This window comes from Eumetopias jubatus, unplaced genomic scaffold (assembly GCF_037043125.1).
Source record: "Eumetopias jubatus isolate StellerSeaLion01/CBP00866 unplaced genomic scaffold, mEumJub1_p1.0 scaffold_3, whole genome shotgun sequence".
In the NCBI taxonomy this organism is placed as follows: domain Eukaryota; kingdom Metazoa; phylum Chordata; class Mammalia; order Carnivora; family Otariidae; genus Eumetopias; species Eumetopias jubatus.
Window position 1 is genome coordinate 32,406,003 of NW_028274809.1, and position 11,367 is coordinate 32,417,369.

Below are 11,367 nucleotides of genomic sequence, written 5' to 3' on the forward strand. Positions count from 1 at the left end.
AATTAACAGCACAGTGACATCAACATTTTGCAAGTTCAGTCTCAAGTAAATTGGGTATCCAGTGTGAAGGTGGAAGAAGGCTCAGCTTCAGTATAAAAATATAGTCAGTTCTAGCAACAACCTACGGTTTAAAAAAAGAGAGAAGGGGAGTAACAATGAGAATTCATCTCCTTTCCCTTCTCAAAAGACATTAAAAAAAAAAAAGATTGGAAGACTGGATTGAGATAAAAGTAAAATGTGTGAAGCAGGGTAGCCAGCTGGAGCTCACGTTCCAGAGTCTTGAAGGTTTAAGCCAAGTGATAGACTGACCCACACGTAGTTCTGCTGGTCAAATGGGAAAGACATTCGACTGAGACCAAGAAAACACAGCCAGGTTCTACATAAAAACAGTCCCAGATGTTCTAGCTCCCCAACTTTTCAATACATTGATCTGAGCATCTTCTGTGTGCCAAAAGCTGTGATGATTCCTATTTTGGAGAAGTTCCCACTGAATCTAGGGAGAAAAGACATGCACATTTGAAATTATTAGGGATGAAACCAAGTATAGCTGTGAAACAGAAGGGGAGAGATCAACGTGGGCTTGAAGTGTCAGTGAATCTGATGCTGGATGTAGAATTTGAGATGAGTCTTGTTAGATATGAAAATGAGGGCTAAAGATGTTTGGCGCTGAGAAATAGGGAAACAGAAAGTAGCAGAAATGAGAGTGCCATGTTGGAAGAAGGGAGGTGAGCGAGGTATGTGCTGGGAACTGGTAGGAGTAGGGGCTGAGCCAGGCAGCACTGGTAGCTCTACCATGTTCCCTTTGTCATCCACATTCCTACCTGGGACCAGTGGTTCCAGGAAGAAGGGTTATGGTGCCTAGCCTTCCTCCTCTCCATGGTGAACTAAGCCCTATTGAGATGAGTGGAGTCTTTGGGCTTCCCCAGGACCCTGATGCCAGAGTTGGAGATAGTGATGAAGGTTGACATGCCAGGAAAAAGTCACTCCTCTGATTTGGGGACAGTGAATCTCTCTGATTATTGCAAGTAACAGATCTACCCTCTAAAGAAAATGGAGATCAGAAAAGGCTTTCATTTGGTGCCCAGAAACCCCCCAATTTGTTTTCTCCCCTTTGAGTGGAAGCCCAGGTCACAGTCTTTCTTGCCTTTTTCCTCTGCCACAGGGGAAACTTTTTAAAGCAGGATTATATCTTTTTCAAAGCTGCTAATGAGTAGAGAGGACAATGCTTAACTCAATAACTAATGGTAGAATTTCAGGTAACAGTAGAGGAGATATTAAGCTTATTTATAGTAGCCCATTGTCTAATGATGTCTGAAAGATACCTGAGAGGTCCTTTGTCTAAGGCCCTCTCTGTCATTTAAATTTGCCATCAACTATGGAAAAGAATTATCTCTCTAAAGACATATAAAGAAGTAGAAATAGCAACACACTATCCATTGGGGCTCCTAAATTGTGCTTTGTGGCTTCCAATCAAAGGCCAAGAGAGCAAGAGGTACAGTCTTCAACATAGTAGGGGCTCTTTCTAGGTCATTGTGATTACGGTATTTTGAAAGACATATTCGTTTTTATTTTAAAGATCTTTATGGAATGCTCACTATGTGCTGTCTCATTTGTTAGCATCTGCAGGAAAAAAAGGGAGGGAGAGAGAGCACTATAGTGAGCAGGAGAGAGAGGAGGCTGCCTACACAGTGATTGTCAAAATGTGATGGGTGTAAGAAGAACTGGGGCACTTGTTGGGAGAGCAAAGTCCTGGCCCCATCACCCAAAGCTTCTGATTCAGTACATCTGAGATTAAGCACCTGAATCAACATTTTTAGTAAGTGACCCAGTTGATTCAGTTATAGGTGGTCCCTGGTCACGCTGAGAAGCATTTCACAAGATAATAACAGGATGTAGAGGTCAAGAATAAGAAAACTTGAGAGGAAACCCAGTAGACTGAGGCTAAACATTGGCTAACCAAGAATCACAGAGGGCTCAGTGGGTCAGGCCCAGGTCTGCCAGCTGATGGCAACACCGGACCACAGCTATGTTTTCCCCACATGTGTGAAATAGTCCATTCAGAAGCCACAAGGGAAAGCTCCATTTACTATGGAAGCAGATCAAAATGGCTGCAAGGAACATGATTGACAATACAGGAGTTGCCATGGCAACGGTATGAGTTGAGCTGAGAAATTTATAGGCAAGAAAGAGGAGATGAGGAACTTGTGCTAGAGAGAATGTTGTGTGACTTACAAAGGCCTTATGCTGTTATTTGCGGTAACCTGCTTTATATTTCAAATAGGTGGGAAGAAATGAAACAGACAGAGGAGGAGTTCCTTCCAAGAATGGCTTGCAGGTGATGGCTAGTAGACAGCTCCTCATGAAGCATTATTTGCCTTTTTATCAATCTGTTCCCAGTATTCCTAATAACGGAGACTCCACCAGCTGCTGAATGAATCCATTAAAAACAAACTCAACACAATATTCAGATACAAGGAAGATAAAGACAACTCTGGAAAATAACCACCACAGGTTTTTATTTAATTAAAAATATTATACATGTTGTTGCATTTTCATGGAAAATAGTGAGTTAAAAAACACCAACAGTGTTAGTTTTCAGAAACCCTCATCTCCCCGTCCTGCCACCGCTGCTGATTTCCATCCACGGCGTTAACCATGTGTAAGGAATTGGGGCTCTCGCGAAACTAGAGCTTCCTGGAAGTTCATACCTACAAGAGTCCCGGAATGAGCCATTTACTTCACGATGGTGTTCTGTGGAGTTAAACCAGATACACCAGTCTCGACTCCCTTGCAAACCTTTGAATGGAGCTAACATAAAAGCCCAAAGCACATGTCAACACCGATTCAGCCCAGTGTGGTTACAGGAATCAGCTATGACCTCATCCAGTTTCCAAACCAGTTACCAAGTGACCTTGTATTCTACCTGGTGTATTAGTGTCCTGAGCCCCTCCATAAAACCTCCCCTGAACCCCTGGTGGGAAGACACTGCCATATAGTGTTTATATTGAAACCATCAGCAAATACACAAAAGCACATGTGGCCCCCATGCACAATACTATCAAATAAAAAATATATATTGGTACAATACAACCTTTGGAATCACTGGCTAGAATATAGCCATGTGAGTATTTTTAAAGTCTTCATGTAATTCTACACTTAAGAAAAATAACACAAAAATTTATCTTGAAAACATCACTTCAGCGATAAACTTCTCACATGTAAATACAAAGTGTGTACAATATCTCCTTTCCCTAACTCCCTTCCCTTGCGTTCTTTGGACTGCACCACTCCCTAACCTATATACCTGACCCCACATCATAATGCTGCATCCCCATATTGCTCTCAAGTGATACTTTTACTAAAATTTGATCTGATGTGACAGAAACATCCTGGCTCTGTTTTCTTGCACCTTTGCTTTGAATTGTAGTACACTTCATTTGGGTTCTGCATCCAGCTTTATATTAAAGAGAGATGAATCCCCCCCAAAATATACAAACAAGCAAACATAGCTGGATAGCACAAAGTTAGAATTCCCTCGGCTCTTAGAAACTGAAAAATGTTCTTTCTTCTTCATAATGGTCTCTCAATTGATGGGAATAAAATAAGGCTGAAATTGCTTTTCACATTCTGGCTCTGTTGGGGGCATTTTCACATAGACCCCTGTAGTAAGAGGGCTTCTTTTCTTTAGCTGCCAAACACAAAAAGAAACAGTAATTATTATTGAGAAATACAGAAGCCGTTTCTAGCCGTAATAAGACTCCACAAATATTGGGTCCCTACCCCGTTGAAAAAGTGAATGTACACATACAGAATTATAAGCCCCAGGAGATTTTCTTGATTCAGCTATTATAATTCACTTTAGATAAATCACTCTGTGCTACTGATGTAAAAGAACAATCATTTTCCCTGACTGCAAGAGAGGAGAAAGGGTCTTTGAGAAAGCTTTAGAAAGAACACCCAAAATGCCTATGGTAATTGACTACATCTTATCTGTGAGGGGAAGAGCTTGATAAGATACTAAACTTCAGTTACTCTGTTCTAGAGCTGTATTTCTCATCTCCACTCTTCATATACTTTTTAGTCCACCTTAGTTCCCAATTTTTATCCCCTCAGTAAATTGAGATTCTAGTCTACTGGTCTGTGTGGCAGTTTCTAGCAAATGAGGTAGGAAGAATATACAGCAATAGAACAGGTTGAGTAGAGGGTCTTGGAATCGAGTTGAAGGAGAGGGGAGGTAGGGGATGAGAGGCTGAGAGGCCCGGAAGGAGAATTTTGGGGTGACAAAGCTAGCCATAGGCAGAGGGGGCTGAAAGAGACCATCAGAAAGAAATCCTGACAGGAGGCTTGATTTTGTACCTCCATCTCTTCCAACAACTGCAATAAATAAAAACTGGTGTTCTCATTTACTGGGCTAGAGGGGAAGGCAAGACTTCCCATTTCAGTAGACTGGGTGACAAGGAGCCCTGGAGAGGTGTTTTGTGGACAGCTACAGCTTGGACAAGGAAGGCACAAGCAGGGCAGCCCCAAGACATGGCTTCCAGGTGAAGTAGAGGGACGTTAAGGGGGAGAATAAAACCCATCCAGGTGGTCTTTTGTAGCAGCATTTGGCCCAACCTAATCTTATGTTTCAGGGTTATTAAGTACAATTGTCTTGAAGACAAAGAGCAAAACAGCTGCCCCATGTTGTTCAAACGGTTACTCAAACTGAAACCCTCTTCAGAAGCACACAAACATTCAATGTCAAACACACTCATCTAAAATGTTAGTCATCCTGAAACCTCAAAGGCCAATGCCAAGGGTTCTGTTGCATTCTTTGCCGCTGTTCTTCCTTTACCACTGTTCTTCATTTATTGCTTCATCTCAAGAAAACTGAACTCAACAGCGTCATTTGGTTAGTTGCTATCACTGAAGGCATCCCCACCAAAAGTGGTGTGTTGTCAGCACTGCACTCACCATTTTGCTCAAAGAAACAGCTGTGATAAGGAAGCTATAAAAAAACAGCCCCGAACTGACTGCTGCAAGGATCCAGAGGAGGAAGTCAGAATCTGGGCAAGGTTCAGGATCTACAACAGAAAACAAAGCACAGCTTCCTTGAGACACTCTTTAAACTTTAGGACCCTACTCCCCCTACTAGTGAAAAAGGAAAGAGGTTCTCCAAGAGCTTCCAACCTTGGTGTCCACCCCTAAATAGTATTGTTAGTCCACAGGTAAGTCTGGCTACTGGAGGCCACTTCCCCAAGAATGTCCTATCAAAGGCCCAAGGCCAAACTTCATGATGGTTATCACTCCAGAATGAATGCCCCAACATCCAGTAGAAAAAACACTATCCCCAACCCATTTTATTTTTAGTCAGAATGCTGTTTGCGTGGCCACCCATATTAACCAGACTACCCTGTGGTATACCAAAGAACTCTTAAAAAGAATTTCCATAATCCTAAACTGAACCACCCGAAGTTAAGGAACAAAACTGTTTTTGTGCCAAGAAGACAACAATGCAAAAGGTGTCAGCTTAGTGATATGGTTTTGCTCACCGATGACATAAATCTGGGTTCCATTGCCCATGCCTACATAGTAGGGTGGTGGGTACATGAGCTCCACCTTGCAGATGTAGAGCCCCGTGTCCATGGCCCTCAACCCTTGGATGGTGAGGTTCACTTTGTTTCCACTGGAGGTGCCAGTGCAGGTGGAATCATCTAGGAAAGCCAACTCATCCTCCACTGTGTATGTCGCAGCACAGACTTCAGTCACCTCGCTGCCGGCCTGCCGCAGCACTGTCACCCGGACCTCGGCAGCATTGCCTGAAGACCCATACTCACACACAAAGCTGGCAACACCTCGGCTGCTGGCCAGAACCACTGAAGGCTGGGCCACGTGCATCCCTAATAAGAGAAAATTAGAGGGAACTAAGCAAACTCATGCTCACCGACCACAAGGCTCAGGCAAAATCTTCAGCTAACAGAAGTTGATCTTTGATGGGCACCCTCCAGCTTCACCTTTCAGCCTTTCACTCCCTTCAACCAACACTCCCCATTCCTTTGCTTCTCCCCCCAGCCTGTGCCCTCAATCTCTTAGCCGTCTTCCAGCTAATCTCCAGAAGGTGCTTCCTTATTGTACAAGAATTTCCTATAGCAGGAAGAACATTGATGTGACAAACTGAAGGCTTGGTCCTACCATGAAATATGTGATTTGGGGCAAGTCATGCCTCCCCTGTAGCCTTCATTTTCCCCTCACATGCAGAAAGAGGGGATTAGGTCAGATGATAATAGAGTGCCTTCTACCTCTGGTATTCTAAGGTTATCATAGAACTACAGGAACTATAATGAGCATTAGGGGAAATTTTGTAGGTTGAGGTACAGAATCTTGCCTTACCCCTCAATGTATACCTCACAAACCTCTGCCTACATTTACCTGGTCCTGTACCTCTCTCAGGCACAGTGGCTGAACCGTGGATCACTATGCCAGCCACCACATTCCCTGGCATTATTATCAGAGAGAGGGATGCTGCTAGATGAAGGAAGCCACAGAGTAGAGGGCACCGGGTCGTTTCCTCTGTAGGCTGAGGCAACCCTACTGTTAACTTCTGTGGGCTTCCCCTGCCACCGCCACCACCTCTTCCGCCACTCTCTCTCCTTCACTCGAGCACCCTCATGCTCCTTTGTTCTTTCTCCTTCTGGCCTCTACAGGGTAAGGGAGGCCAGCTCTCCATTCAAAAAGGCTCGTGTCATCTACAAAATGGTAGCTTTGTGTCAAATTACCTTCCTGTAACTAACCTGTCCCCTCTCCGGTCGATCACACAAGTGACACTCAAAACTTGGATGAACCATGTCACTCATTCTGCTCAAACCCTTTAATGCCTTACACACCACTGACTGCAAAGACAAATAAACTAAGTGGCATTTATGTCCTCTATGATCCAATCCCAACCTATCACTCCAGTCTGAGTTTCTAGGACACCTCTTCCTGTGTATAAATCACTCTACAGAAATCACTCTATCATTAGTCCTTTCTAGTGATATTCAAGAGGACTGGACAAGATCTGTCCTCAGAAGAGAGAACAGTATGATAGCAGCCATTGCTAGGGTTAATCCAGCAGCCCCAGCTGACTAGATAACAGTGTTCTTCCCCAACCCTCATCCCTGTCTATCAGATCAGCTTTGCACTGTTATAACTCCACGGCAGTATTTAATCATGTCCTACCCTGTATTAAAGTTTTTTGTGCACTAATCACACCTCCTGAAACATCTGCCGTTGGCTTATAAACTCCTGGGAGCCATCATTAGAACTTGCCCATATGAGCACTCAATAATCTTTATAGTTTTGATGCTAAGCCTAAAGAAGACCAAGTTTCCTGTCCTCCCCCAGACAAATTCCCAGTTATCACCACTAAATCTGGTCACACTCATTTTTCAGTGGAGAATCTCAGTTACAGGTTGAGGTAAATTTTCTACAAAGTAAAGGTAATTACTTCTAAGAGTATTTAATCTTTACATGTTCAAAACATGTAGAATAGGAAAATGTACATGAGTATTTCTTATCTGGTAATAATTTAATCATCAAATATCTTTTGAGCACCTAAGATATTTCATATAAACCACATGGTTTCTTAACTGAGACAGTCTAGAGAGAAATAAAGTTGAAATTCAGTGAGAATGCTCACCACTTTATGTCCTATAGCAAACCTGGTATCAACCTCTAAAGAGCTTTATTTTATCTGAAAACCGGGGAATCTGCATCTGAAGTCCGCAGATAGGTCAGGTGGCTGTTAAGTATCTTATGCCAAACAGACTGATGGTTTTCTTTTTCTTTCTTTCTTTCTCTCCTTCTTTTTTCTTTTTTTTTGTTTTACAATTTCAAACTGCTTTCATTTTTTAAGTAATTAGCTAACTAGTTTATAGAATTGACTGAGTACCTTAAAACTTTGAATTGAGTAAAGAAGGCTTTAATTTTAAACAAGCTGATTCGTTTATAAAAGTGAATTAGAAGATCTTAAAATCTTAAATTGGGTAGGAAAGGAACTTTATATGATTCACTTAAATCCATGTTTTTTAAAAAGGAAATTCTTGAGTTCACCCTGATTCCAAACTTAAATGCATTAAGGGCTACGGATATCTTTCCTCTCTTAAATCGCTTAACTTTACAGTATTTTCTTCCAATCTTATAGAAGCATCTGAAATCACTCATCTCCCAGACCAACTCAGATGTATTCATTAAGCTCCTAGTCAATGCCTGGTGCTCTGCTATGAGCTCCAGCTCTGCTTCTTTGCTGCTGTCAGCTTTGCCCTCTCTGCCTTGGAATACAGAGCCATCCAAGCCAGGAGTTTTAGCTTTACTTTCTGGCTTTGTTATAAATCACTGTCCTTGACTGCTAAAAGAAATGAAACGCAGGTGGGAGAAACCCCTCCTCCACCTTCATCCTCCAAAAGCCTCACTCACCTTTGGAGAAAACAGGGATAAAAAGAAGAGAAAACAGAGCTGTGCAGGGCCAGGTCCTAGAAGCCAGGTCCGGCTGAGCCCCATGCCTCCGGAATCCAAAGCAAGCCATGGCTTTATGGGAGCAGTGTTCAGGTCTTCAGGAAGCAGAGTGAAACCTTTCAGGATCCTGAAGCTTTGATATGTGTTTGAACCCACACAGAATCAAGGACTTTATATAGCTGGCTTTGATCCCAGGTATGTACTATACATGTGCACACACAGAAGGCACCTGAATACAAAGCCTTTTTGTTTTGGTTTTACGAGAAAGGAAGCCGTGGGTTTAGCTGTTACGTCGAAAAGATAACCTCAAACACTCAAAGTAAAACTGAACAAAACAAGCCAATCCATGGATGGAAAATGCACTCAATTTGAAACTGAAGTTTCTTGTTCACTTTGAGGATAAGTGGAGACTTGGAGAATTTCCTGGAGTGCAGGAGTCTCCCTAGGTCCCAATTAGTCCAATTATCTAGGCATCTTTTACCAGCTAATTTTCTTCATTCACATCTCCAAAGCTGCTATGTTGCTGGTTTGAGCCCTTGACCCATGACAGCATTAGTCTGTGGACATCATTAATAAAAGCTCTGCATTCACCATCCCTGGCAAGTTTACAAATAAGAGTTTATTTCTCCAAACTCCACTCAGCATTTTGTTGAGAGAAAAATACCCAAATCATGAGAAATAAATGAATTTGCCTCTGGTTTACAGATTAGGAAAGAATTCAGGTATTCTTGAAAGCCTTAACAAAGACAAAACAGACTTGGAGAAGGTCCAGAAAAAGTTAGCCAAAATGATCCAAGAGATTCAAATCTTCCATAAAATGATAGACTTGTTTTTCTTTCTAAAGGGAATTTTTCAAGCATAAAATCCAAGAGGTAAGATTAAATATGACTGAAGTTCTTAAATTTAAGAAAACTGTAAACAGGGCAAGTGTTCATCTTGTAAGAGAATGTTAAACATTGGGGACCACCTCCCTTAATACTGAGGAGTTTTCATATAATTGAATAATGAAAGATACATTTATTGAGAACCTGTGATATGCCAGTGATAATGGTATGTGCACTTAGATTGAATGATGACTGGACAAAACATAGCTAACGCCTTAAGGGACTTCTAGAAGACTGACATGCAAACAGACTGTTACAGCATGGAATATGGTGTTTGCCTACTTCAGCCCTTTATGGTTTCCCATTGTCCATATAGCTCAGCACAGCAGAGGATGCTCTATAGAATATGGACCTAATGCCTCTCTTTTTAGCCTGGCTTCCAGCATTTCCTCACATGCCTCCTTCCTCTGCTTGTCCTTTCTCCAACACACCTCTTTTGGGTCTCATCAACTTTATCCATGCTGTTCCAATGCCTGTTTTCTTATTTAATCCTCCTCCTCATCTTCAAGGGGTCAACTAACGTGACAGTTCCTCCAGGGAGCATTTACTGAGGCCCTTTTCTATACTCCCTTAGCCATTGGTTCAGACTGTGGAAGTCAGAAAGGGTTTCTCAGAAAAAGTAAAGCCTGGGATGCCTGGGTGGCTCAGCTGGTTAAGCGTCTACCTTCAGCGCACGTCATGATCCTGGAGTCGTGGGATTGCGTCCCGCTTCCGGCTCCTTGCTCATCCGGGAGCCTGCTTTCTCCTTCTGTCTGCCACTCCCCCTGCTTGTGCTCTCTCTCTCTCTCTCTCTCTGACAGATAAATAAATTTTTAAAAATCTTAAAAAAAAAAAAAGAAAGAAAGAAAAAGTAAAACCTGAGCTTATTATTGAGGACAAGAGCAAGGGGTGGGTATTGAGACAAAAAGGATAGCAGGTGCCAAGACTGGAAAGGGCATAAAGCACTCATTACGGCCGGAGGACAAGTCTGGTTTGGTCATCCACAGTAGGTGGAAGCTGATGTTCTTGGCACTGAGGGCCAACCCACCAAAAGGAGCAAATTAGCATGGCTGAGTTCACATCCTAGGGAAATTTCCCCTTACACAGGGGAAGCGGTGGGGAGGAATAAGATAGAACCAGGAAAACCAGGAAGGAGGCTATCGCAATACCCCAAGCAATCAGGATTTGGCAAACTTCTGTAAAAGGACAGACAGTAAATATATTAGCCTTTGCAGGTTGTATGGTCCCTGTTGCCACTACTCAACTCTGCTGTTGTAGGGTGAAAACAACCACAGAAAATACATAAATGAATGGATATGGCTGTGTTCCAATAAAACATAATTCACAATATCAATCATGACCCAGTAAAAAAAAGAACATTATTTACAAAAACAGGTGGAGGCTGGATTTGGCCTGCAGACCTTGGTTTGCCAATTCCTGGTCTAAACTAAGGAAATGACAACAGTGGTGACAAAGTCCCTAAGGGGACTAATCCAAAAGCAGTGAATGGATGGAAAACACCAGATTTACGGCTTGGGAGTTACTGCGGTACTGCCAAGAATCGTTCAAATGTTTGTCAGTATTATCTCATTCAAGTCTCAGAACAACCCAACAAGGCAGGGATTACGGTTTTTCTTAATTTATGCAAGATAAAACCAAGGCACTGAGACTTGAGATTTATCCAATCCCCCATAGTCAGTGGTAGAGCCAGGATTTGAAGGCAGTGATGCTGTTAATCACTACACTAAAGCGAAGGCTTTAAGGTCAAAGAGAACTAGATTTGAATCCTAGCATGAAAACTTCCTAGCTGTTGATTGGGCCTCAGAGCCAAATGTCCTCCAGAAAATAATGACTATATCTCAAGGCTATTGCAAGGATTAAATGAGATAATTCATGCAGCATGTATAAAAGATCTACCGTGGTGTCTGGACATTCAAGAAAAAGGACTCCTTTGTATTTATAGAGTCACTGAGAAAACAGAAGTACAGTTTCTTAGAATAAGGAACATAAGAAGAGCAGATCAGGAAGTGAA

At 42.3% G+C, this 11,367-nt stretch overlaps 1 protein-coding gene across 2 annotated transcripts; it reads right to left on the minus strand.

Annotated features, from left to right (window-relative positions):
- Positions 1-2,499: 2,499 nt before the first annotated feature.
- On the minus strand, positions 2,500-8,688 carry CTLA4 (cytotoxic T-lymphocyte associated protein 4). Of its 2 annotated transcripts, XM_028112265.2 has the most exons (4): positions 8,434-8,688; positions 5,532-5,879; positions 4,954-5,063; positions 2,500-3,688 (listed from the first exon to the last, which is right to left on the minus strand). In XM_028112265.2, exons 1-4 carry the CDS (start codon positions 8,540-8,542, stop codon positions 3,584-3,586), a joined length of 672 nt encoding a protein of 223 aa, XP_027968066.1. In that variant the 5' UTR covers positions 8,543-8,688; the 3' UTR covers positions 2,500-3,583. The 2 variants fall into 2 exon arrangements, with proteins under 2 accessions (XP_027968066.1, XP_027968067.1); XM_028112266.2 differs by lacking the exon at positions 4,954-5,063.
- Positions 8,689-11,367: the final 2,679 nt, after the last annotated feature.